We start from the raw sequence: 27,806 nt of genomic DNA on the forward strand, positions 1-27,806 counted from the left end.
ACTTGTATTTTTGTTCTCTGTGTTTATTATGTGCTGGGCTGATGGCTTTGATGTTCCACCAGTGTTTGCACTTATGGTTCAATAGGAGAATGGGGGCCCATCATGAGTGCGCTCTTTAAATGAAAGCTGGAGGAGGACTTTAAAAGAAACTTCTGGAAACGGGGCCCAAGAGAGACCAAATCGGAAAACTCTGCATAAACATCCTTGGGAAACTTACACTCATGAGAGCATTGGTTATGCCTGTGCTCTCTAACCTTCTCGAGCTGGAGCTTAAAGCTACAGATATTGTAAAAAAGAGGCACTCAGCAAGCTCCTATGTACCCGTGGTTGAGCGAACACAGTGGTAGGCATTCCATTCACTCCACGCACTTCCTAACAAACAAATCTTGCTGGCTTTGCTGTGAATCACGGGTGCGCTTTGACACCGATGCAGGTTTGTAGAAAATACCATTGTTCCCTGCCGACTAATACAACAAAACTCTTCATCAGCTTCTCATCAACCCATCTTAGTGTCTTTGCTTTGGATTATACTTTTACTATTTGATGTTATCTTTCTTCTTTAATGCTTTTGGAGAGACAAGTAAGTGCAATTCAAACACGCGTGGATTTGTCCTTACGTGCACCACAGCAGGTACCAAAGGCACGGTGAAGCAAAGGAGATTTTCCACCAGCTTCCTGACATCTTCCTTTTTCCCTGTGTGTTCTGGGGGTCCATGTCCACTGGTGGATCTTAGATAGGTTTTTATTAAAAGTATGTTGATACGATGTGTGAGTTTAGCTTCTGTGACCACAACTGAACTTTTGAGACTAGCAAAAGTAGGTGTGACGAGTCCGTGCTAAGGCCTGAGATCTCACAGGGTAGGCACAATGGAAATTAGGGGAGTAGCCTAGACCAAGGCAGCTTTTGGCTCATTTCTTCCAATGGATTTCCTGGCTGCCGGGCATCTTGACAGGCAGAAAGGTGTGGAGAGAGGTCTGCTGCCCTTTGGGTCTCATTCACCCTGCCTTACCCCTGGCAGGAGGGAGGGGATGGTTAAAGGTGGTGATGGAGGAGAGGTGCTGCCGAGCTGCCTTCTCCCCAACACTTGAATTCACTCCGGTAGAAGTTGCACCAAACTGGTCCGAGGCAATGTTTGCACAATTAGGAATAAAGCCTGAAAGAATGAAGAATATGGCCCCTATTCCAAACTTCCAGAGACAGAGATGCCTTTTAGAAAGACGAAATCAAATTGCAGGTACTAAAACCCCTTGGAAGGAGGATTTGCCCACATTCGGAGGCGTTTGCCATTGAGGTCTGTTGCTAACTCCCCACCAGCAATAGAGACGGTGTAATAGAGGCTTCTTTTGCTGATATGACTCACATCTGTTCTCTGAACAGAATAAATTTTTACTGCAGAAAGCTGTAACTGAGGATTCTCATCCTTTTTAACATTTCTATGCACCGTTTGGGCAGTAATTTGTAATTTCCTATGCAAACCAGGACCGTTTTTGACAGTTGAGCTGAGTGTGCATTTTCTTCTCTGTGGGTATCTAAAGAGCATTTCCCCAGCAAAATCCCTTGTTTTGATTAAATAAATGACTAGATCCCATAACAGTGTGCAATATATAAAACTAGCAGCCATCATAGAGCATCAGTAAAGCCCCCCTGAAGTGTAAAGACATCTGAAGGTGTCATTTACTCAGTATAAATGTCATCGTTAGAAATGTGGTTTTTATTTTAAATTCAAATAGATAAACTGGAACGACTCCTCTTAGGGACATGCAGGTGCCATGAACTCCCATTCCCTGGATGAATATTAGTATAGGTTCAGGATGCCTTTATATCACTGTGTTTCTACCCACTGTGAGTGCTTATTGCTGTAATTATACTGAAAGATAAGTGCTCTAATTTTTGTGCACAGGTGAAAGTTGAACAGTGTTCTACTAATTTAAAAGAGCTTTTAAAAGGTGCAAAAAATCCCTGTTCCTTTTTCTCCCTTAGGTTGCTCAAACAGCATAAAATATCATGTGCCTTTAATATCAGTAAGAACCAGGATCTGCAAAACCATGGTTCTGAAAAGAACGAAGCTTATTCAAAAATCTTTTGAGATAGAGAGGGTTGTTTTTTCCCCCATATTCTTTCTTTGATTATTTTTCTTAAAAAAAAAAAAATCTAAATTGGTAAGAAACTAAGGACAAAATACTGGAGCTAGTTTCTTAAAAATAAATTTAAAAAATAATAAGAAAAATCAAGGTGAGTCATTTTCCTGTGCTGATTCCAGGCTTTTGTGCTATAACAAATTCATGATACAAGCAATGCAAGCAGTATGAAATCCATTTTTAATTCACTGAGGAGAGGTAATTAAATACAGATATGCTCTATTTCTTTAAGTAGATCAGCATTTATCTAAAATACATACTGAAATTGGCAATTAATTTATATGTACATAGGTGATGACACACAGTTAAGGGAATAATTATGTTGTATTTTTCCAATGGTACGTATTTAAGAGTTATGGGATGTTGAATTTTCATGTGACTCCTCCTTATATTGCAATGGCTGATGAAAACCAAAATGATGCATTTGGTAACTTGAGGTTTTCTTTGTATTGCTATTGTTTATTGTTTATTTCTAATAGGATCCAGAGGTGTCAGTCATTGCCTGGACATCAAAAATGACATGTCCTTAAGGCATTTTCTAGAATGGTAAATAGAGCAAAAGCCAGTGTTTCACAAGCTGGGGATTTTTTTTCCAGAAGTGCTGAACACCTGCACCTGCCACAGATATTTTTGTTTGGTTTTTTTTCAGAACAAAACTTGGTTTTCTTTGAGCAGCTCTTTCCCACCCCAACCATCACAGCATGTCTCTGCTGCATCCACCCAGCTGTAGACAAGCTGATAGAGTACAGAGGGAAATGAAAAAGCTTAAATATCTTCTACCAGGATGACTTTGTCATTTGCTGTCCAAGAACCCAAATTGTTCTTGATCTCTATCGCTTGCTTTTGTATGTTCATTATCTGGGCCATCTGCTTTATTTCCATCCTCATAGTGCAAAAAAGGGGGCTGTGACTTCATTCCCTGATGTGTTTTGTCTCGGTTTTTATCAAAAGCCTGGAGCTCACGTTGGGACTTTGGCCATGACAGAGTCTGGTCTGGGCCATTGCAGTGTAATTGCCAGAATGTCTTCTGGAGAGTGTGGCATGAACGCTTCAGAGGAAAAAAATAATTTAAAGTAAAAGTAATTTGACTGGATTTTAGGAGAACTTAATAGTTCCACATATTTGACCTCAGTGTTTTTTGTTAAATTAGGCCATAGCGATGTGGCTTTTAACTTTCATTTTTTTGTTTTACTTTTAACTCTCTCACCCTGTTATTTATTACTGAGGATGGAATTACTTGCTCACAATTCATAACTGAAATACCAAACAAATCTTGAGGTCTGAAAAGGGATCTTGTGACTGATGGTAGCAATATAACTTGAGACAGAATAAATATTTTCTGGCATTTTCTTAAGATCAGAATGTGCATAAAGCTAAGCCTCATATTTCTACTTCTGGGATTAGTATGTGATGTACTTCTACCGAAAACAATTAGGAAATTCTTCTTATTAGAGCAATAGGGAGCAGCATGCAGGATGGTGAGTTATGGTTGAGCAAAATCATTCTGTTCTTCTTGTGGAAAAAACTCAAGCTGAAAGCAGTAAAACTTTAGCTACGTTAACACCAGGAAGCTTTGGCTTGGGTGAACTTTGCATCACTTCAGAGCTGTACTAAAACAAGGGACACAGCTGTCTTCAAACTCTAAACAGCAGCATGTAATGATTTCTACTGCTCTGAAGCGGCCATGGACACCTCATGGGAGTGGTAACTGAACGCTAGAGCTTTCCTAACTTTTGTTCTGAGACACACCTTGGAAACTTTCTGGCTCTACGTTGGCCAAAGGCACCAGCTGAAGGGTGTGCAGCTGCCGAGCCGTGCATGCCCACGCGCTCAGCGGCTCCCCAAAGACCTGCAGTGGTGCTCAGCTCTGTCCCCCTCTGGCATCTCAGCTTCTTCCTCCTGCTGATACCAATTATCTGTCGTCAGCAAGTCCTGTATCCGCAGTTCTCCAAATTCTCTAAAAGAGCAGGTAAGCCAGCAGGTCGAGGGAGATGATTCTGCCCTTCTACTCTGCTCTGGTGAAACCCCACCTGGAGCACTGCCTCCAGCTCTGGAGCCCTCAGCATAAGAAAGACACGGACCCCCACGGAGCGGGTCCAGAGGAGGGTCACAAAAATGATCAGGGGGATGGAACACCTGTCCTGTGAAGAAAGGCTGAGAGAGTTGGGGTTGTTCAGCCTAGAGAAGAGAAGGCTTCGGGGAGACCTTCTTGCAGCCTATCAGTACTTAAAGGGGGCTTATAAAAAAGATGGCGGCAAACTTTTTAGCAGGGCCTGTTGCGACAGGACAAGGGGGAACGGCTTTAAACTAAAGGGGGGTCGATTTAGACTAGATATAAGGAAGAAATTTTTTACGCTGAGGGTGGTGAAGCACTGGCCCAGGTTGCCCGGAGAGGTGGTGGATGCCCCATGCCTGGAAACATTCCAGGTCAGGTTGGACGGGGCTCTGAGCAACCTGATCTAGTTGAAGATGTCCCTGCCCACGGCAGGGGGGTTGGATTAGGTGACCTTTAGAGGTCCCCTCCAGCCCAAACTATTCTATGATTCTATAAGGGAGTGGAAATTCAATCTGAGGATGATAATACGCACTAAATGCAAAATGTGGCATTTAGTGAAGTTTCTTGATCTAAGAAGCTGGCATCTATGATAGTTTAAAAGGTGTTTCAAATTTCAGTAGCAAGTTTCTGAACATAAGGATGTGATATATGGCCAGTATTATATTAGGCTTAGACCACATTCAAAATTTAGAGTTTCTAGCTAATAGAAGTTAGGAGAAATATTATGAAAGAAAATGTTTTCTTTCTGAGAAACTGCAATATCAGAAATTCTAATATATAAAACCAAAATCAAATTCAAGAATAATATTGGAAGAGACTGGGCAGTGTTTTCTGCAACGGTCCTTGGTAATGGCGTTTCTGTGATGCACACCGTTGACCAGCTCGGTGGGAGAGCACAGTGCATCTTCCAAGAGACCTCAGGCGGCAGATGAAGCTCATAAAGAAAAGGTGCTAAAGCATCCAAGCGGCAACTCCCAGGGTCACTGGTAAAGCAAATTTAAACACTAGTGGTGAGTTCATCTGAAAGAATATTGTTTTATCAAACCAAATGGAGATAAAACATTCTGCTTTGTGCATGCCTACCCCAAACTAAAATGCTTCATTGTATTTTCCAAGTGGAAAATTGAAACGTGGAGAGAGATTCTCCAAGTTTATGAACAGAAAAATATGATTTCAGTGGAAAGGTTTTTTTGCATTGCATTTTTTGTTGAAACTGTATTTTAACAAGAAATTGCCTTTCATCTGTAATCAGAACGTACTCTTTCATACCCACAATCTAATATGTAGGTATTATTAACATCAAATTATTATGTTCATAGTCAGCTTTCATTCATTATTTACTAAAGCAAAATTTTAAGGATTACATTTATGTAGCTGATTAAACCAGTAGTTCTGGGAAGCAAAGTGCCGTTCACTGAAGCAGTGTTTTAAAAGGTTATGATAACAAAATCTTTAATCATCAAGGAATACCCTAAGATTAGACTATGACTAAAAATATGCTTTCCTTTCTTGAGCAATCTACACAGTGACTGGTTACATTTTTTATTTATACCAATATTAGTCACTGATTCATTAATATGAATTTTATTTGATTCTACATGAATTGTATGGTTTTCATTCTAGCCACAGGCAGGAGTTGTTTGACTGCAGGCTTCTTACTCCAAGCAAAACTAGTCGAGCTACTCAGAGAAACGTATTAGTAGTAATATCTACTACAATATTTCAAGCCCAGAGGACCTGAAAACTATTGCCACTACCCTTCAAAGAGTTCAAAATATTCCGTAGACAGAAAATAGGGATGGGAAGTAATTGTAAAGAAAGTGAATTAACTTTAATCTTTGTACTATGTGTGTAAATCAGAAGTGATTATTGCAATTTTCTTAATGGATTCAGAAGGACTTTAAGAAGCAAACAGTGAACAGGATTTCAGATAAGGAGTTGACTTCAGAAATAGATAGTTTTCTCTTGTGGAAAAAATATTTGTTACCACAAAGGCTCATTTTTTATCGGTTTGGACAAGTCATGCTATGCTGCGGCATATCATGCTTGTACTCTAGATGGTTTGTGCCTGCCCCAATTCATGCACCCTCAGTAATTAACTGGACCAAATGCCGGAGGAAGCAGAGGAAATGATTTTGCCCTGTCTAGGTTTTTCCATCTCTTCTGCAGTTCTTCGTGTTGTGTGCATAGGCACCATATCCTCATAGGCACAGGCAGTTGTGATGAAACTGTGTTTTGTTTTAAGGTGACATTTCTGTTGAGCCATAAATAAGTTCAAAAGCTCTCTTCTGTGAATAAGTACAGCAGAGCAACAGGAGAGGAGAAGCTGTCACATGTGTCCATGTGCAGTTGCTGTGGGAACTTGTAGAAAGCGAGAGTCAGATAAATTTAATTGGACAAGCAGACAACACATTCCCTCTAGTTGCTGCCGCTTTGGCTCTGAAAACCCTAAACACTGTCCCCAGAGGGACCAACCTGCTCAGTTGCTTTACTTCCATTTCCTACAGCAGACTTTATGTGCACTGTCACTTGCTCCTGATGTTCTTGACTGGTTTGAATATGATAATGAGCTTGCAGGCAGGCTTCACATTTTCCTGATTGTGTTTTTACCGTGCTTCATATATTTTCTGATTTTTTTTTTTTTTTTGGTGTGTCTTTTCATGTAGAAAGAAGAAAGGATGCAGTCATTACTTCTGAACCTCCTGCTCTTTGATTTGTTAGTAACCAAAGCCAGTGGGTGGCTGTGTATTGTAGTCTTTTGGCAATCACCTCCACTACTTGTGTCAACATTAAGGATGCATTTCTAGATGCTGAGAAATTTGAGTCTGTAACGTCAGTGTCTGTTTTAAGGAAGGGACTTTAGCAAAATAGCCTGAGTTAATATGTGCATTACTTGGTTTCTTCAGGTTCTCAGTGGTGTGTGTACCTGGCAGCACCTTTCAGTTAGCCATGAGTGAAGTACAGTGGAAGCTTTAGCACCTCAGAGATAATTTAAAGGCTGATTTATGTTTGTGGCGTAACTGAAACACAACTAAAAAAACCCTCCTGAAGTGATACATCTTGTGTCAGAGCTAGCAGGTTCTGAGTGTCAACTCTGCACTGTGTGACGAGTACCAGCCCTGCATCCTCAACCTTCCTCCTCACCACATCCAGTCTGATTTAGGAGATTTTCTTTATATCTTGGCTTTGATGGGCTCAGCGCAGGCACTGATGGAGAGGCTGTGTCCATGAAAGTTGCCTGATAATTATTGTGTGTTTTACTTTGGAGAGTCTCTGCAGGGCGGCTGGGGCTTTGTGTCCCACCCCTGTGTGGTGCCTGTCCCATGGAAATGGAGCACAGGATGGTTCATGGGGAGTAGGCGGTTGTGCTCTTCTCTGTGCTCTTGGTTTGTAGATAAATTGAAGGCTTCAGTCAGCGTAAGGGCAGTTTCCCAACTCTAACTCGTTGTTACTAGTTACCATTTCGGTGTTGACGGAGCGCTCTGGCTGTTCAAAGCACAAAACTGAAGCCGGTCACTGCCCCGAGGACTTTCATTATGAAGTGAGAAATGTCCCCTAAGAACAAATGTGTTTGGTGGCCTGCACCGAGGCAGCACTTGGGGAGCTCAGACGTGCACATACACATCCCTAAGCTGTCTTGTTTCCCTGAGCCTATGTGCTAAAGAGGAGGTTAATTTTTGTAGCCCAGTTCAGTTTAGCAGAGCTAGATCTGGAGCACTGCAGAGCAAGGCACCTCGTCCATCCCAGAGGACGTGCGGGACATCCCAGGACGCTCGTCCCAGGCAGCTCCATCTCTCTGTGCCCATCTCAGCTGACTGTGGAGAGCTGCAAATGCAGAGCACGTGGCTTCTCATTGGAAATCCTTGTACGGGGCAGCAGGTCTGGGCAGTCAGAGGCTTTGCATGTTACTCATTAATTCCTTCTAAAACCAAGTAAATCTGCTGATGAGTGATAGCATTTCAATCTTTCGTAATGTTGAACCAAAAAGAAATGGCAAGTTATTGCCTGCTATGATGAGGCTGTTCATCCTGTGCCAGGGGTCACCAGGACAGCTTGGGGGGTCCTCTCCCCTGATGAGGAGCCTGTTCCCCCTTTGGTGTGGGATTTTTGGTGAGTGGGGCTCTAAACTATGTCCCCAATACCTTCTGGTATCATTTACATTTAGAATTGTGATTTTTGCCACCTGTTCTTCTGCTGTGGTGTAAATGGGGCACTCACCTGCTGGAAAATTAGTCCAGAATGTGCCTCTTGGGAACATGGGATGTAGATTTTTAGTTTTGGTGATTTAGCTCTGCTCACTCTGATTTCTGGATTAAATCAGATTCCTTCACAGCTGCCCGGGTGCCCTCATCCCACCTGCAGTGAGTGTTTAAGTAGGTTTTTTTGCCTCTTTAGCAGAACCAGGCAGCAGCACCCTCCGTAAAGAACCGATCCCCCAGCAGAGCTCAGAGATGCAAAGCCTTTCTGACAGCTCCCACTGTGCTACATGAGCCCGTCTGAATGCTGCCTCCCCCAGGGTCTGCGCACGGCGACAGGCCCTGACAGTCCAAATCAGCACATACACACGCAAAATCTGCTTTCTTCTATTGTCAGGGGATCCCAGAAAGTACGTAAGGAAAATGCGTCTGCCTCCATTGTGGGCTGTGCGTTAAGTGCTGGAGGTTGGTGAGCCCCATGTGGCCCCTCCGGCTGCAGAAGTCGGACTAATGTGTGGCAAATGGAGACATCTGAACAGGCTGCTGGAAGGAAAATGATTTTCCTCTCTTTGTTAGAAATTTCATTAAGGAAGAAAATGGGTGCTGATCCTCCACCAGGCTAAATGCAGAACTCCACCCTGGAAGCCAGTGGGTTTACTTTGATTTTATGCAAAACCAGCATTTGACTTGCAGTCTATAGGAGGAAAGAAAAAAAGCCTTCTCTGCCTGCATTGGCTAAGTAGGTGACCCATCTGCATGTGGTGGTCAGAAAGCAAGCGCTGTGCTGAAAAATCAAAGCATTAAGGCAATGCCAATGGAGGTATCCTCATCGTAACAGATGATAGAGACAGAAAAGAGCAGGTCTCCCCAGGGGATAAAGGTGCTCTCATCACATCTGCATCTACGTGTGACTCTCCCAGTCCCTGGGGTCTTTTCACGGTACACAACAGTTTTCCTTTCTTACTTGTACTTTTCCAGACTCCAGTGATGCTTGGGCTGGATGGTCCATCCTCACCTCGGAAGGATGCCACAGGTTTAGAGCAACGGCTCTCCTGTGCCGTTAGCCGGCGGGGCAGTGCAGCCTGGAAAGTGGCCCCTCTGGCTGGCTGTAAGGGGAAGGGGCAGGTGGCAGGGCACTCAGGCTCGGATCCTCAGGGGCAGATTTCATTTCCCCTCGCTCCTCCTGCCAATCTAACTTCTCCTGCTCACCGCTAATTTGCTCATCCAGATGTTTCCAGGTGGGGAGAAAGGTGCTGTTAATTGTAGGGCAGCCTTGTAGGCTGTTTAAAAGCTCTGACTGTGCTATACGATTTTTGTGTGCAGAGACTTTAACCCTTCAGACTATACCTAAGGCTTCCAAGGGGGATGGCCACATTTTAGAAATCAAGATAATTCCTTTCCAGAGGGCATGTTTCATAGTGCCTGACGCGTGTGGGGGCAAACTAACACTGATGATCCTGCTGGCTTTCCCTGCTCACGTTCTCCGCCAGCCATTCTCTCTCCATTCCTATAATTTCTTTGGCTCAACCCTCTAATCCCCCGTCTCAGCTGAAAATTTCCTCTTTTTTTTTTTTTTTGTTTGCTTTTTAGGGAATTGGTGCAAAGCTGGATACTAACTTTTCACCTTCCTCCCCTCCTTAGCAAGCAGCAGAACTCCTCCAAATCCAAGTCCATTTGGGAGCAGAGGACCAGCCAGATCCGGATGCACAATTTCCGAGCCAGCTGCGAGGCGCTGTACAACGAGCTGGATCCGGAGGAGCGGGTGCGTTACGCTACCACCCTTCACATCAGGCCAGACATGAAGACTCATTTGGATCGGCCGCTGGTGGTAGAGCCGAGGGGTGAAGGGAGGAACAACATCAGCAAGCTGAGCCCTGTGGACGTGCAGGAGGTGGAGCCGACCAAAGTCAGCTCTACTGATGGGGCAGAAGCTCCACGAAAGCACCACCGGCATCGGGATAAGGACAAACTGGGAGAGCAAGAGAAGGGTGATGTGACCAAGGATGAGAACGGGGAATCTGGTGCCAACAATAAGGAAGAGCGGCACAGGCAGCACAGGAGCCGCAGCAAGGAGGTGGAAGGGGGGAGTAAGGAAGGGAAAAGTGATCGCAACAGGAGTCAGGAAGGGGGAAAGAGGCACCATCGCCGAGGGTCAGTGGAAGAAGGTGCTGAGAAGGAGCACCGTAGGCATCGGACTCACCGGCACTCTGCTGAACGGCAAGGCAAGGAAGGCAATGGGACAATCAACGGGGCCAGGAGTGAGCGGCGTTCCCGACACCGGGGAGGGTCGAGGTCTGGGAACCGGGAAGGAGAGCCCGGGTCCAAGGGCGAGAATGGAGAAGAGCCTCACAGACGGCACAGGTTCAGGAACAGGGCGCTGTCAACGTACGATTCGGTGGAGAAGGAGAACGGGGAGAAGGAGGGGGAGGCTGGCGAGAAGGAGCACCGGAATCATCAGCCCAAGTGAGTGAGTGCTGCGTGGCTGGGCGCGTCCCTGGGACAGCTCAGGCGGCATGAGACCCCAGACACATTTCAGGAAATTACTGATTCCCCTCCCCATGCACTCACACCAGCTACCACCATAACCTGCAGTTCCGTTCTGCTTAAATCAGTAACGACAGAGGCTCCCAAAGATTATTTCGGTCCATGATGGCCCATAGAATAGCTCAGGTTTAAGGAAGGAAATATCCTTGATGTAAATACCAACAGACCACCTAGGTCATAACGTGGAGCAGAGAATTTCACAGCCTCTGAAGGAATTTTCTGAGGGACGTATTTTTAAATGGCATCCAGTCTTACTTATAGCCCTTTGGTTTTCTTTTTTTTATGGTGAGCCTGTCAGCTGCATCACCAGTTGTTACAGCACGTGGCTTCTTCCATTAAGAACAATGATGTACCCCATTTGGTTTAATTCTTATGTAAGTCAAGTGAGACAAATAGTACTCGTGAAGCATTTAGAGTAGTTAATAAAGAAGGATAGATTGCCTTTTCAGCTTTATTAGTCTGATGGAAAAGAAATTTCACTGGGATTTTTTAGAATAGATTTCATGTCACCGTGGAGAGCTGTGAGTGGCACTGAGATAATAATTTTCCTGTCTATATTATCTTCCTTTCAGATGGATTTCAAAACACTTTGCATACTGTTTAGTTTGATCACGTGCACAAGCTCACTTTCCTCCTCACTGAAATATAGCCACTGCTGCAGAGGAATGCAGAAGCTATTTAGCCGCTTACAGCGACATTACAGAGTGGTTTAGGACTGGAAAAGAGAACCACCAAATTTAAATAAGGCCTCAGGAGAACATTAAGAAGCAGAATGTCAGACTTCATTCAGAAACCAGCTGATGCTGGAAAGCTAATGTCACTGTTACATGCAAGTGCCATGTGGTCCTTGCTCATGAACCTCAGTTCCAAGTCTCATTAAATTGAATAAAGTGACGTTCAGTGGCACAGTTCCTCTTAATGCTGTGCTTGGATGTTGGTTCAGAAAGTCTCAGAGGAAAAGGTCACATACTGTGCTATCAGTACGTTGTCCTGCAGTCTGTGACCTTTCTGCAAAGGACTTCCATAAAGAAAACAGTCTATGAAACCTAGCAATAGGTGCGGCATCAGGGTACATATATTGTCTGAATCCTTCTTGGGCCATATTTAATAAAATCTGCTTTTCTACCTTAGGGAGAATCAGTGTGAGATTGAGGCTAGTGGAAGTGTGAGTGTCCCTGTGCACACCCTTCCCAGCACCTATCTGCAGAAAGTGCCGGAGCAGCCAGAAGATGCTGACAACCAGAAGAACGTGACGCGGATGATTCAGCCACCTCTGGACAAAACCACCACTGTGAACATCCCTGTCACTATCACTGCCCCGCCGGGGGAAACCACTGTCATACCAAGTGAGTGCCTTTGTCCCGCTGCTTTTTGCTATGATATTGCCAGAAAAGACCTAACTTTCCAAGGAGCTAGCAGCACACACTGGGTGATGGGGGCTTTCCTGGCCACCTTGCTGGCAGACAGAACTTGTGGTTGATATAGGCTCTACAACTCATGCAGCCTGCAGGAACCCAAAATGGGTTCCTGGACCACCTGGGTCACCTGGTGGCTCTGGAAAACACCATGTAAGGTTCCCTGGAGATGGCTCACCCAGAGCACATCCATGTATCTTTGCATAAGAGAAAGATGAAGGAGAAAGAAAAACAGCAAAATGTAGTAACTGAGAGCTGTGCAGCAAAATAAGCAACTTCTGCAGCAAACCAGTCAAGACCTTGTGGTGAGCACAGGAGTAAGTCCTCTGCTTTATCACCTTCCTCTGCTGCCATGATGCAAACTCCTACTCCAACAGTGCTGTGCTACGTTTCCTCTGGTGTCCCAGGGCCCTGACTGGCCACAGACCCCTCAGCAAAGGACAGGGGAGGCAGTGGCATTGCATTCAAGCCCACAGACCAAATTCATGCTTCTCGGCTTATTAGCTGACCCCACTGTAGAACAGCAGGTCTTTCATGGCTATGCAGCTATCACAGCATCCATCGTGTGACCCTGCTGCTTTGAGTTCCTGCAGGCTGTGTGATTTTAGAGTTTCTTGCAGTCCTCTGCATCTCAGTTTCAGCAGATCCACCCTAGCTTGTCCTTTTCCAGAGCTCTGTGCCTTGGGTCTATCAGCGTAGATTTACACTGTTTTGCAGATGGTCCCAAGATCACTGTGCTCATGATCTGCTCTGCAGCCACCCGTCCACCAGCCTGTTCTGACCAGCTTGTGGCTCATCCCTGGCAGGGTAGGCACAGCCTAGAGAAGTCTCGAGAGCTGGGGGTGCCGAGGAGAATTGCAGTGTGAAATCTAAGAGGCCCACGTTAGATTGCAGGCTGTCAGGACTCTGCTTTCCAAGAGGCACAGCCAAGAGCTAGCAGTTTCTCCACATGGTTTTTCACTGTGTTGTCAGCCACACAAGACTTGCCTTTTTTTTTCCCTCCCTTTCTTTCTTCTTTTTTCTTAAATGCTAATTTTACTATATTGCAATACTGAGTTCCTGTCAATCACAGTTTATCAGCCTCTCTCTTTCCTGGCCATTTCCTGTATATCTGGCTTGAGATACAATGAGGAGTTTATTGAACATGTCACTCACACACAATGAAATGTCATTTTGTTGCAAAATAAAATAAAAAGTAATAAAAACCCTGCACCTAACACGTTATAAGTGGATGGGGTTTTTGTCCTCTAGGTCCTGTGAATTAATAGACAAGTGTATATATCTGTCTAAGAAGAGAATTTGAAGCATAAAATGTTTTCTAGTTCATATATTGGAAATTATCTTAAGTAAATTATCCTATAAACCCACTGCAAGTAAACTTATGATGGAAATTAGAGAATGTATTTCTAACCTTTGGGAGTGAGGTTCTAGAAGGGGATCATGTAAGTTAAAAACCTGATGTGAGATGGAGCTCGACAGCTTATAGATGGGGAGTTCTGCCAAAACTGGGGTGCACTATGCAGGCACAGAGCTAGGGGGTCCAAGAAGTCCCTTCCAAGTCTCTGTTCCTAATGCTGGGAAGTGCAACAGTCTTAGCCCCAAAATTATTAAAGCTCATCTATGAATTTGCTCTTTTACACGTTCCAAAGCCAATCGTGCTACTGATCTATGGGAGAAGATACAGAATTGTGCAGTTGGTTAGACCTACTCTCTTTTTTTCTTTCCAAGGATCCCTAGCTGATCCTCTCTCCCTAAAAATTTGTGATATTTGGAATGGGATTTCCATCCCCAGTTTGGCAGCTCTTGTCTAAATAAGTGTAAGGTTTCTTTGTTTGTCTGCACTGGGCATCTTCATTTCCTGGCCATTTCTGATATATTGCTCATCAGTGCAGCAGTTAAGGAGTATAATTGCAGTGTATATCACACTGTAGTAAATAGCAGTGATAATAATCAAATGATTGTTCATCACATTTAATCAACATATTCAAAGGCTGTTTGCTATCCCAGCTGCATTGTTTGCATATCCAGCTGTTGCAGGCAGCCTGCTGTGTGAAGACTGCAGACACATTTTTAACCCTCTCGTTTCTGTTTCCTTCAATTCACATTTTAGTGAACAACGTTGAATTTGAAAGTAAAACAGAGGAGAAGAAAGACGTCGATGACTTGACAAAAAATGGGCCTAAACCAATCTTGCCTTACAGTTCCATGTTTATCCTAAGTCCTACAAATCCGTAAGTCCTCTGACTCTACAGTAACACTTATGGGTTACAGGTACTTCAAGCATGGGTATTCAAAGCAATAACATTAGCTTGATCTTCATCTCTGCCAGCCAAACATGTTGAGAAATTAAATAAAAGCTTATGTAGGCTGCGGATCAGATGCTGCCTTTCAGCTGGGCTTTCCTGGGGGAATAAATTGCCAGGATAGGGAAAAGATGATGCTTTAGGCAGACCCTTCCTAACTAACTGCCCTGCTGACAGTCAGGTGGGAAGTTATTTGCTCAGTCGTAGATCACTAAAGGGTGGGAGTGTGGACTATCACTGGGAGAAGACATTATCAGGAGAAGCAGGTTGGGGGCTGTTTTCAATGTCAGCAAATTCTTGCAGGTTCCTCAGCTGGAATTCGTGCTCTTTCCATACTAGTACCCTCACATCACTGAAAACTTTGAACTTCTGGGAAAACGTGAATATTTTTCATTTGCCGAGGCTGAGAATACAGCTTGTAGGGTCTGTTGGGATTACAGCACTTCTGCTTCAGGCATCTCCGCCTCATGGGGATCTTTGTACTCAAAGCCTGTAAATACTGAATATGTCACTCCGAAGGGCTGCAGGACTAGACAAGAGCAGCAGGGTTGTAATAATTGTAGCATGAAGGCCTGTGAGTCATTTTAAGCAGTAACTTAAGGCAACAGAGGGCATTTGAAACTTCTGCCAACCCAGAGATCTGCTAGAAGCAGGTGTGATCAGTTGTCTCTGGCTCAGGTAGACTTGTTGCAGATCCTAGATGTTGTTCTCTGAGGTTGTACTCTGCATGCTCAGATACCTAAGGTGGCCTCAGGCCCTTCCTTTGGCAACTCAATTCAAGAGAAGAATGAGTGCTCCTACACCTCTTGCTACTCAGGACTGTGACATCCTGGCTGCCCGTGCAGTCGGTGGAACAAAACGGGCTGCTCCATGTACTCATCTTTGACATCAGAAATGCATCTGTGGTGGAGGCCATGGTCTGGCACCCCTGGACAGTAGGCAGGCTGAATACTTTCTTTAAACACAAGTGCCAGCCGTGTAGTTCAGGCTACAGCCCTGCATGCTCCAAGATGATATAGCCGTGAGCACAGAAGGAATTCGTCAGTGGGAGAAGTTAGAGACTATCTCTCAATGCCAGCTGATAGAGAGGGAGAATGACCCCAAACTACTGCTAATATAATCTCATCTCCAAAGGAAATGAACTGAAGACTTAATACGTGCCCCTTCTGCCTCAAACCCACAAGAGAGACACTCGCGTTTCCCCTTTGCCTTCTCCAGCCACCTGCCAGGTAGACCTCATGACACCTTAGTATAACTGAGCCGAAAGCCCAGAAAGTTTTCCCTTTTCAGAACGCTGTGATAGCATTGTGCTATTTCAAATAAGGCAACATGTCCTTTGAATTCATGTAAAAGGCAGTTAAGGGGAGGGGAGAGCATTAGATGAGGTGCACTCATTCATAGTGTAATTACACATTCTGGGGCAAATTTGAATTGTGGAGCTTGGCCCCTGTCTGGTTGGGTAAGGAAACAGTATTTCCCTAATATTTGGTAGCTCAAGTCTTTTTGTTGTGGAGTGACCACCAAAAACGAGTGTTAGCTGCAAAATGCTAAAGGTGGCAGTGCAGAGTGGGGAGCTAGATGGTCCCAAGCCCAAAAGGGTCTGAGCTGAGGAGTGAACTGGGCAGACAGAGAAGCAGCAAGACTTTTTTGTTTCATATGTATGCTGTCTTCTCTCACCTCATCCTACAGTTATGACCTTCTGAGCCTCATAGTCCAGGATTTGGTATGTTGTTTCAGTCATCTTGCAGCTTTCTCCAGCGCGCACACACCCCCTCCCCCAAAAGCTGGGCTAAAAGACCATCGAAAAAACAAAGTTCACTGGGAGAGAGGTATTATAACACAGGGCCAAGGGGAAATAACAAGCTGAAGACCAAACTCTAGGAATGTCAGCGACTTGTTTTTCTTCCTCTGGGCAAGATGCAGGCCCAGCTGGATCCCCTCAGGTGTTTTGGCTGGTGGTAACTTCTCAAGAGAGGTCTTTCTGCTTCCTGGGGTATGAAGGTTTTCACCACATCTATTGCTAACTATCTCCGTTCCAAGCCCTGCTGGGGATGCATGACCCGGGTGCTGCTAGTGGGCAAAACAGTTCTGGGAAGCGTAAATGAAATGTATTACTTTCCAAGTGCCACCCACCCTCTTAAAACAGACATGCATTTAAAATGATTTCTCAAGCACCACTGGCAGTTTACAAATGCTCCCGCATCTCACTGCTGGTTGTGAATGATGAAGATCTAAAAATAGGGACTTGTTATTTCTTTGATGAATTGAGTTTGATGCATGAATTACAGTTACAATTGTTATTGAAAATGTTGCCTTTCACTTCTATGGATTCATAGAGCACATAGATGATAATCCTCTTCTGTCAGATTGATAACCAGAGTTAAGGGATTCACAAAAGCACTTTTCTTCATGTTCTTTTGTATCAAATCTGTTTCCTTGGTATTTGTAACTCTTTTAATTCTGAATCCATTAGAAATCCAGAGAAAATGAATATATAAGTGGATGTAAAAAATAAATTTTAATTCTAACTGTTCAAGTATTTGCTTAGAGAAAATGTGATATAGTAACTGAATTACATTCTCAGATAACAAGGTTGTTGGCAAGTTACAGATATAATTTAATTCTCAGGCAGAACCTAAGTCCTTTATTCGGCTGACAAATATGGTGCAAATGTAGAGTTCTCTGTGCAGTTAAGTATTTGTGAATTGTGGTCAGATAGAGTTATTAGCTGAAATTTGTGAATAGTTTTGCACTGCTTAGAAATTGAAGCATTTGTCACTTTTCTTGGACACAATTTGTGAAGAAAAAGATTAGGTTAAAATAATCAGATATATTACTGTAAGGTATTTGTGCAGCTTATAAAGCATAGCTTAGAATAAAGTGCAGACAGAGGTACTTGGCAAGAGAGAGATTGCTAGAAGTAATATTCATAGTTATGAAGCCAGTTGCAGCTAAGAGTCTCACAGTGCATAGCCTATATCTCAATTTTAAAGGGATTAGTTGATATTAAAAGTATTTCAAAGTTTGTTTTGAACACACAGGACTTTAGCCTGTGAGTTCAAAGTGAAAAGGATTGGGGGGTATATAAACACCATTTGTAGAATTGCGTCCGAATGCTTGAAAGCTCTCAATGCCCTTTTGATGGATAGATAGATGTCATTGTTTTGCAGAGGGAGTGGAGAGCAGTGCAGAGATGTTATACATCCTATTTTAAATCTCACTGCAGATCTGTTGCAAACTGGAGTTTAAAGCTGTTGATCCTAGTTTTTATTTTCTTACCATTAATGTATTAGGAATCCTAAAGGTGATATGCCTGATGAACGTTGTCCTTCCACCAGTCTTTCATACCGCAGCGCTTGGCTTACAGCACCTGCAATAGCCCTCCTATGTGCTTATGTTGTTTGCAGGATTCGGCATCTGTTCCACTACATCGTCAACCTGCGCTATTTCGAGATGGTCATCCTCATAGTTATAGCCCTCAGCAGCATTGCCCTGGCTGCGGAAGACCCTGTCCAAGCCGAGTCACCGAGGAACGATGTGAGTACCAACCAACATGGCCAGAATAAAGTTGTTCTGCTTCTCCCAGCAGTTATGCACATGGCATGTCCATTCCCATCTCCAAAGGATAACATACTACAGTGGCAGGTGCAAAACTGGAGCTTTCTTTAATAACATACTCAAATTAGCTTGTTCCACTATCAAAATGCTCACAATTCCTGTCCCTTTCTGCTGCTTCAACCACATCTGGGTTTGAGAGCTTGGAAATCGCTAGTTGTTTGGCTGGTGTGACTTACCATTCAGCAATGGGAAAGGTGAAGTCCCCAGTCACAGGGCTGACATTGTCCTAAGATCTCCTGCTCCTGCTAGAGCAGAGCCTGAGGAAGTAAAACCTGATATGGCTTTTTATCTTGGTGGGCATGGTAGCAATCTCCTAGAATTAGTAGAAAATCTACTTATCCGTGGATGTCAAACCAAACTCGGAGACTTCACAGATGGGTGCTGTTACAAGCAGAAGTGTGCCACCTTTTACGTGAGAGCCTGCAGCCCAGGAGTGTTCATGAAGCAGAGAGCTGGGTGTCTGTTTTCAAGCACATTCACATGAGGACATTGGCACAGAGCTGGTTGCAGTTACATGGACAACTGAGAGTCTACAGAACTGAAGATTAAGTATAGAAATTGCAAGATGCAGTTGCCTAATTTTGGACTCTTTGGTGTAGGTAGTGGCAGTATGTGGATATCATGTGATATTTATATTGACTTAACACCCATTCACTATGTATAATCATATGAATCTGACTGTGAATAGGTGCATCCCATCCACAGAATTATGTTAAAATTTTGGAGCTCTATAGATATTTGAATGGACTGGTATTGCATTTACCAGGATGTGTACTGAGAAGTCTGTGTTCATCCATCCCTTAAACAGATTAAGGAACTGGATTATTTCAGAGCACAAGTCAGCAGACCAGGTCAGAGCAGGAATTGCCTGGCCTCCTGCTTCTGAATCTGGTCAGTATTAACTTTTTCCAGAGGAGGATCCACAAATCCCTATATCAGTAATGAGCTGAAGCAGCTGCGAGCAATCTCTCTTCCTCATCCTTAATAACTGTGGAATCAGTTTTACAAAAAGGATTTTATCACTCTCTTACTCTCCCAAGGTCTTTAATAATACTATCATCAGCTACAGCAGAAGAGAAACCCAGGCTACTACACATATGCTGGCAAATAAGCTCTTTAGGAAAGGATATTAAAATATTTTGATTTGAAATATCCATTTTGCCTTATTGAACCTGCCATATATGCAGGTGCACTGAAGCATCCCATGGGCATGCATACTGCAGTCTGGCAAGGGCTGGAAAAAATGCTGCTGTTTAAATCAGATGATTCAAGTTTGTGCCTGAACTATTTGAAAGCCTCCCATCAGATGATATTTACCCATCGTAGCAAACAGACCGTTGCTAGAATAGACTTTTTATTCTTTGCTCATGTGCAGATTATTTCACGTATAGTCTCCCCTAATACACATTTTTCTTTCCCATTTAGGCTCTGAAATACTTGGATTATATATTTACGGGTGTCTTTACCTTTGAGATGGTGATCAAGGTAAGAATTTTTCCAAGCAGAATGGTTCACCTCCTCTTTCAGATTTACACTCATCAACTTCTGGGAAGCTGGAGAAAGAGGGTGGAGCACGACAGAGCTCCCTGGGTCACCTGGAGAGGTGGTGATGATGGAAAGCTTTAACTCGGGATCAGCACTCAGAAGTAGCCAGTGCACAACAAATGCCTTTCTGTAGTGGCTCTCCTGGTTTCTTTAATCCCACATTTTATGGAGGAAAACAAGGATATCGTTAGTGGCTGTGGTTGTGTAAGAGGGTAAGAAATGTGAGTGCCTGATGCAGAAATGTCTGTGCGTGACTAAGGACACAGGAGCTGATAGACCTTACTGAGACACACCTGATTCTTCCCTTCTCCTTTGATGCTGATCAGGAATATTAATAGCAACTGATTCTTGGCCTGTCGTGTTTTAGAAAGTTGAGGATTTATCTTTTTACTTTACTTAGTAGGGTGATAGATTTTGCTAAGACTGTGGGGCAGTAACTTTCCAGAAACTACAATTCTAATAAAGCCAGGATTTATTCTTGGGGTAATGATGGAGTTAGTTTTTACTGTCAGAGCAAGATGCAAAAGAAATGCAGAATAAAAACCAGACTTTCCCTTGTTTGTTCAGTAGAAGGATTTGAAGCTATGTGAGGAAAGCAACCTTACGTGGGCAGTTGTAGAGCTCTCAGAAAAACAGATAAAATGTCTAGCATGCACTTTGAGACTCAGCTGTAGAAGATCTTTAGCAGCATTGTAAGGAGAGACTCAGTCTCATGCAGAAGCAAGCCAGGATGCTACGTTGAGCAGCATCTTTCAGCAAGTGCTCCGGAGCAGGTGTATATCCTTGAATGTTGCATTTGCCTGTGGGTCTTCCCATCCTCTCTTTGTGTTTTATTCTGTCATATCCTATGCCAGTTGTTAATTCCTACTAATCTGGTAGGATTGGGGTAGAATAAAATTGAACTACTTGGATGTTTCACACACAGACTGCTGTTCCCATAAATTTGTCTGTGCAAAGAATCCTGTGTTAGTATTCTTGTCTCTCATGCTTTTGGTTATGGTTTATTGACCTCAGCTTCCGTTTTGACAGAGCTCGCAGTGCCTATTAGACATGAGCAGCTTGACTAAGTATCTAGGTGTTGCCTTGCTGCTGTGAAGCCCTGAAGAAGAGTTTGTGAAGGGTCATTTGATCAAGAATATTCCTTTCTACCTCGGTAGCATTGATTTGGTACTTGTTTTATTAAAACTCTTTCTTTTCATGTGTTTCCTCTGAAGATGATTGACTTGGGGCTGTTACTCCACCCTGGCTCCTACTTCCGTGACCTGTGGAATATCTTGGACTTCATTGTGGTCAGTGGGGCCTTGGTGGCATTTGCCTTCTCGTAAGTACATTTTCCTTAACATCTCAATTTCGAGGAAATAAGAGGCAGAGGAGGCAGGACCCTGGCACAGAGCTAGTTGAAGCGCAGTCTTTGTGGATCCATTTCTCAGCGAAATGCTCAGTTTCCGCCCTTTATCATCTCATAGCTGGGGAGAAGAAAAAAAAATCCCTAAATTTGTGTTGTAGAATCTCTTGAAAATCTTCCCAGCTTTAGGGCGAGTCCATTCGCTGTTCATTCAAAGATTAAGCCAAGATTTTTGTGACTGGCCAACTACTTTTCAAGGACACATTGTAACAGTTTGTGGCAGTCCAGTGTCTTCAGGCAATTGTTTTAAAAATTGTTCTTACTATGAAAAAATAGTTAATGAAATCAGCTGATAACTCAGTGAACTCTTTACAAAACATTATTTCTAGAGTCATGGACATTTCTGGTTCATATACCTTTGGTATTTCTCTCTCCTCCTCTTCTCTCATTCAGGGTACTTGCATTTCCAGAGAGTTTCATTTCTAAGGCTCACTGCTTGCTCCCTCAATCACAGCTCTCTATTTATGACATTAAATAATGTTCCATGTGCGTCTTTAATGTCATGGAGGATTTTCAGCAACAGACACAGAGGAATTGCTTTTTAAAAATGAAGATTAGTTTTTCATTTGAGCATTTTTCTCAGAAGAGACCAGAGGAAGAGCAATGCAGGTTCTTCAGAATTTGGGGAGCTCAGAGTTGGACGATGGAAAGAAATTTTCCACGTGTAGTTCTGGGCCATGGAATAATTGTATTGCAAATGTTTTCCTGAGAAATTCTAGGACATGACCTGGAAACAGGCTACAGGACTTGGCCAGTTTAATCTTCTGCTAAATTAGCCTTGAGTAATTACAGTGAACATTTAGCAGCCCATGCCCAAACTCCACTCACCTGTTTGTTGACATGATGATTAGAGAAGGTGAAGAAATTAGCAGTGTTTTACTTGCTAATGAGAAAAAGCATTCACCTTTGTCAAGGAACTGCAGAAGCGTGTCTTGTATATTTTAGACTGACAGTAATTTTTAGGCAGCCAGCCATATCTGTTGCTCCTCTTATGTGCTCTGCTGATGAAAAATACTGCCATGTCCCTTGCAGCACAAAAAGTTACTGGGACCTTTCTGGTAAGGTTGGCCTGGAATATTTCTCAGGAGTTTTTAATTTTCTGAGGTGTCAAAATTCCTTTCACATTAAGGCTGTGAGATTTGTATTTTAGATCTTCTATTCTTCATAGCAAATGCTGGATAAAAAAAGTCTAAGCTAATTTGACCAAGGAGTGGATGGACAGAAGGAGATGGGATTGACACTGTTGGCATGATTTTTGAGCCAGTTGAGGAGTGACACCTGGGGATATTGGGGTCTGGGCTTTCTGTGCCCAATCCTACACCAAAGAATTGTTTAGATCTTAGAGCAAGTCATGTCCAATGTAAGTTTTTCAGAGGGACGCTGCCCTCCCCTCTTTAAAGACTTTGTCCCTATTCATTAGAAATTTGTTTTCCAGAGTTGCTGAGTGCTCTGTTGTAAGCCAGGTTGTCTTGGGATGGAATTGCTGGTCTAGTCTGGTGAATGTCTTGCTTTTACCTAAAATTTGATATCCAAAACCATGCTGCTTTTTAAGCTTGACTAGACATGTGTGTGGCTTAGTTTCCCTGCACATGAAATATATTAGCATAACATCTTTCAGAACTGGATGTGGTCAGACTGAGTTAAGCAAAACCTTACTAAAAAAAAAAAGTTTAGCAGGTTAACGGAGCTCCTCTGAATTGAAGAGAGGTATAAAAGTAAAATAATATTGGTCACAAGTATTAGTTTGCAAAGCAATATTACCCAAGTCTGTGGTTCACTGAGAATTTCCCTTTTCCATTAAGAATTCAAATTTTCAAGGCAGACTGGGAGAAGGGGCGTTTTGTGAGCCCTTCAGAGCAACTCCATGTGCTGTGAGAACAAGCATCATTCATAAAATAAACAATTTTTAATCTTTCTGAGTCTTTTTGTGCTCAGGTTTCTATTGCTCACATTGGGCCATGAATATCTAACAGCACCTCATCAGCCTCTAAATAAATTACTTGTACATCCCCTGACTGTGCTTCATAATAGTGTGCCCCAAGCTGCTTCTATTTTACATGCTCTTTGAGTAAGTATTGAGCAGGGATTTACAGAAAACGAATGCATAAAACCTGCCTGCCTATTTACTGTCTCCCAGATTAAAGTGAGTCTTTAATCTTTAATCTTGCAGTATCTCTGGTCTAACCTGAAAGCAGGAAATCCAGTCATTCGTAGGAGATGACTTGCTCTCTGTTCCCACCAGTCCAGTTATGAATACTAACAAGTCTCAGACTGTTCAGATGAAAATTGGGTAGAGAGTCATGTCCTTAGCTCAACTGCATTGTTTGGTTAAACCAGACGGGCACACCGAGCCTGCTGAGTTTTGATAATCCTGAAAACGAGGTTTTGGAGAATAAACTGGGTAATCTTCAGTTTTGTTAGTGGGCTTTTTCTAGAAAACACTACAGTCCTGTCACTTATCCTCAGTGTCACTGTAAAAATGTATTTAATGTGGCTGTTACCAGTTTCTGTTTGCAAGAATACATGATTGCCACTCAGTGGGCGTGATGTAATTCATGTATGTTCTTGACCTCATTGGTGTCCAGTGAAGGTGATATGAATCAATTTATTGCTGGCTAGACATGTCACTGAAAACCTAGGAAAAACAGAGCTCCCTGAAGTGTTTCCATCTGGAATATTGCAACAGCCTATGTTTGTTTAGGCATATGAGATGGTATCAGTCATTGCTGCAAGGTTCATAAAGTCCATCTCAGCCTCCCAAACCAGCTATCAGTCTATTTTCTGCCTGTAGCTCTTTAGAAGCTGTTCTGTGCTTGACTGCAGTTCAAAAACCCCCAAATTTTTAAAACAAGGCCCCCAGTGAGATGCTAAAAACATTAATAATATTGATGGTGATGATAATAAAATAGTCTTCCATTTAGCAATGTATTTCAAAGACAAATTTCTTTCTTTTTCTAGAGATAAACATGCCACAAACATACAGACATGTTTTAGTCTTTAAGGAAATAGAAATAGAGGAGCTTTTAACGCAAGCTAGCAATTTTGTCATCAAAATTTATCAGCCCCAGGTATAAAATGTACTTGCTCAATAGAAATAGCTGATGAATAGCAGCAGAGAGATTGCATTTTTACATTTTCAACAACAGAAAGGTGTCTGAGATGCACAGAATTTCACACTGCTCTTTGAAAAAGCAAGCAGCATTTGCCAAACAATCAAGGTTATTACCTCCCAAAGTGTCAGGAGGATGAAGGTATATTTGCCCTGTCTGCTTGTCAGTCAAAGGGCTGATGCACCGTGGGGGGATGTGTGGGTATAAGCTGTATAGCCAATCTGTTGCTTCCTTGCTTGTTTATTTTTATGAACATTGAGTTTGTGGGTGTGGGACAGGGGATGGGATTATCTGCCAGCACATATCTGTAGGTGCATGGGGTGCACTGTATAGCCTTATGTTTCTGTTTGTCATTGACTCTGCTCTTTCTTTGTCTTCTTCTTGCTGGAATCTCTCTCTAGGAGTTTCATGGGGTAATACGTTATTCCTGTCTCTTGCTGCACTGTTATGCCTGTCAAACGTGTGTACACACACTTGCCACTGTGGAAACGAACCATGTTACACCCATTGCATTGACTCCTTTGTCCCTTTATTACTCATTACTCAGTGAAACGTATTTTCCCTTAACAGTCCTCATTCATCCTAACTTTCTTTAAGCAGAGGATAGAAGCAGACTAGAAAGCCAAGTAGACCAGAGAGTCTTGACCAGAGAGTCAGAAACCATGATAAGCAGATATATTTGTACCAAAAAGATTTGAGGGGATGACTTAGTGGGTACATGGTTAATGTGTGAGTTGCCATTCATGAAATTCTTAATAACTATGTTTAAAGAAGCAGTTTTATTCTCATTCAGAGGATTGCACCTCTAAACTGCATTAGTGCTGGAAGCTTCAGGACTAATTTTGTGCAGTCTGGGCAATGCGACCCAGCTGGGATTCAGGCTGTCAGCCTCTGACATTAGTGAAAGTCTTTGACATGAAAACAGAGCGCAGAGAACTTTTCGAGAGGTTGGCAGGGGCGATTTGTAAAGAAGGAGGTAGCAAAAGTCGGTGCGGTACAGTGCAGCTTTACTTCAGGGATGGAGGGGAAGGCGGAGCTGCATCGTCTCATGCCGCAGTTCTGAGCAGGGCAAGAGTTCAGGTGGGCTCCTCCGCAGCAGATATCCCAGAGATGCAATGACAAGGATGCAAAGAAAGGTCTTTGATGCAGTCCAGGAAATTGGGTACTTGTTTCTTTCTTCTTTTAGGAAACCAGATCTTTTAGACCCTGGAAGAGGGTGGCATTGTGCTTGGGCAGAGTTGCGTGACCTTATTTACTCTCCGGTGGAGGAATTCACTTTCTGCCTTGGGGATTTCAGGCGATTGCAGAAGGCGGTGACTCCACCCTACTCTGAATATTTGATAACGTGACTCTAGGAGGCCCATGTTATGTGAAATCAGAGCTACTGGCAGGAGCAACAGAAACAAGAAGCTTCCTTTTTAAAGAACTATTAATTTTTTAAAGGATCTTTTATTTATTAAAGGAAAAAAGACCATGCAAAGCTCTCTTAAAATATTTTTAATGTTTTAAATAAATGAGCAGAAAACTGCCCCAGAAAAAACAGAACTGGCCTAATGCAACCAGAATTGACCTAATGCAATTTTTTTCTTCATGATGTTTGTTTTTTTTTTTTAAAGTCACTGGGCTTCTGTTTGCTGTCTGTCTTTATCCTGCCTGCTCTTCTGTAGCTCTTCTGAATTTTGTAGTTGTTATTCTGCAGTCATCCAACATCTTGTCTTTCCATAGCAATTTATTTTTGTTGTGAGAAATATTCTGGTCAAATGTGTGCTTGTATACACCTTTTGACTGAATCCTAGTTGCATCTGGACTTTTTATTTTGTGGGACATGTGGCTTTGTATTGGAGTGGTGTAAAAAACAATATTGGCAGAGGAGGTTCTTAAACACCGAAAAAAGCCCTTAGTTTTTATTTGACAGGCTGAAATAGTTGCAGAAGATCCATTTAATTAAAATGCAATTTGCAATTTGCATCACTCTAGTTCAGAGTACCAGTCCATTGAAAAAGCTTTCTCCTATAGCATGAAGTGATAGTCCTTCTGTGACAAGAAATAAGTATGATTTTTCAGGATCCTCTATATGACTTAGATCATAAATCCCATTAACATTTAATTGGCTCACGGTCTTTATTTGCTTAGGTGCCTGAAAGGGAAAAAAAAAATATCAACCCTTCTTAGTGTCCTCTGTTAAGACAGAAGGAATTCTGTAGGACTGGAGCTGTCTGCCCTTCACCTCCAAGCTCTCAGTGCAGTCATCCACACGCCTCCCCGTGCGAGGGAAAAACAGCTTCTTCTCTCATAGACCCAGGAGGAAGGATTTTCTCTGCCCCACTATTCATTAGTACCCAGTAGGTCTGTTTAATCTTCCTAGAAATATTAAGCCCACAGAGGTTGTTGCTTCAGGCTTGGAGCCAGCCCTGTGAGACCTGAGCTAGCTCCTTCAGAGCCGAGAAGTGTCTCTGTTCTCGTCTTGAACTTCCCTTCCAGGAGGCCTTATTAGTACAGTTGATATTTAGTGCAAATGCATGGCAGCGTAGTAAATAGGTGTTTAGGTCTCCCGGAATCAGGAGCACTGGAAGACACCATCCAGAAATATTCTGTGGTTCTGCTTGAACCCAGGTGAGCACTGCTGAGGTTTATTAGTTCAGTTGCTACCTGCCAGTGGCTGTGCTGCTAAGCTGGACTGTGTGTGTTAATCTGCAAACCAGAAATGTGGCCACAAGTGATTGAGAATTGAATATAGTTCTGGGCCGAGGTATCCCACCACTTTTTTTCTCCTACTGCCCCAACCACATGTCCCTTAAACCCTCTCACCTTCACTATTCTCTCACCTCTACTTTCCTCAGCTCCTACCTCTTCACCCTCTCTGCCCTGGCTTCCTCATCTAGTTAAACCCGAAATGGCTGGGCAACATGGAGCAACCCGAGTGACTTACTTGGCCTTCCAGAGGGGAGAGAGTGGAGGGAGCAGCAGGGACAGCCAAGGTGATGGGCGTGTGCTGGGTGACCATCAGCCATGGGCACAGGCTGGCTGGCCAAGCCAGGTGGTATGTCCTTCCCAGTAACCTATTTCCTCTTCTACTTCTCTCCTGCCACTGACTGTCCTCCTCAAGAGGCTGAACAAACTGTTTTGCAGCCAGGGCATTGCTAAGGATCAGACAAAGCTGCCTGGGGAGCAGGTGAGCTCCAGTTTGGCTGGCTCATCCAAAGGCTATGGTGACAAGGAGATGGCTGCAGTGACCGTGGCAGGATCGTTGCTTGCTAGGAGTTGGTGATTTGAAAGCAAGTATGCAAAGCCAAACATGGGCCAGATCTTCAGTTATGCTAAAACCTGAAGAGAAAGCCAGTAAAAGCTGCGCTGTCAGTGTCTGCTTCATCTTCACCAGATTAAAGGGTCTCTAATGAGAATAAAAAATGATTTCTTTTAAATATGTAATAGTTATTTTGTGGCATTAAATCAGTCTTGTAACTCCATGAGTGTT

General features: G+C 43.2%; 1 protein-coding gene across 1 annotated transcript in view; it reads left to right on the forward strand.

Moving 5' to 3' along the window:
* CACNA1B (calcium voltage-gated channel subunit alpha1 B) overlaps positions 1 to 27,806 on the forward strand; it is a 308,891-nt gene that overhangs the window by 216,888 nt on the left and 64,197 nt on the right. Inside the window, exons 20-25 of the mRNA XM_076355414.1 lie at positions 10,033 to 10,854; positions 12,067 to 12,281; positions 14,461 to 14,581; positions 18,061 to 18,190; positions 19,697 to 19,756; positions 21,031 to 21,137. Coding sequence (XP_076211529.1) covers positions 10,033 to 10,854; positions 12,067 to 12,281; positions 14,461 to 14,581; positions 18,061 to 18,190; positions 19,697 to 19,756; positions 21,031 to 21,137 — 1,455 coding nt within the window. The remainder of the gene's footprint in view (positions 1 to 10,032; positions 10,855 to 12,066; positions 12,282 to 14,460; positions 14,582 to 18,060; positions 18,191 to 19,696; positions 19,757 to 21,030; positions 21,138 to 27,806) is intronic.

Source organism: Aptenodytes patagonicus, chromosome 18 (genome assembly GCF_965638725.1).
Source record: "Aptenodytes patagonicus chromosome 18, bAptPat1.pri.cur, whole genome shotgun sequence".
NCBI lineage: Eukaryota > Metazoa > Chordata > Aves > Sphenisciformes > Spheniscidae > Aptenodytes > Aptenodytes patagonicus.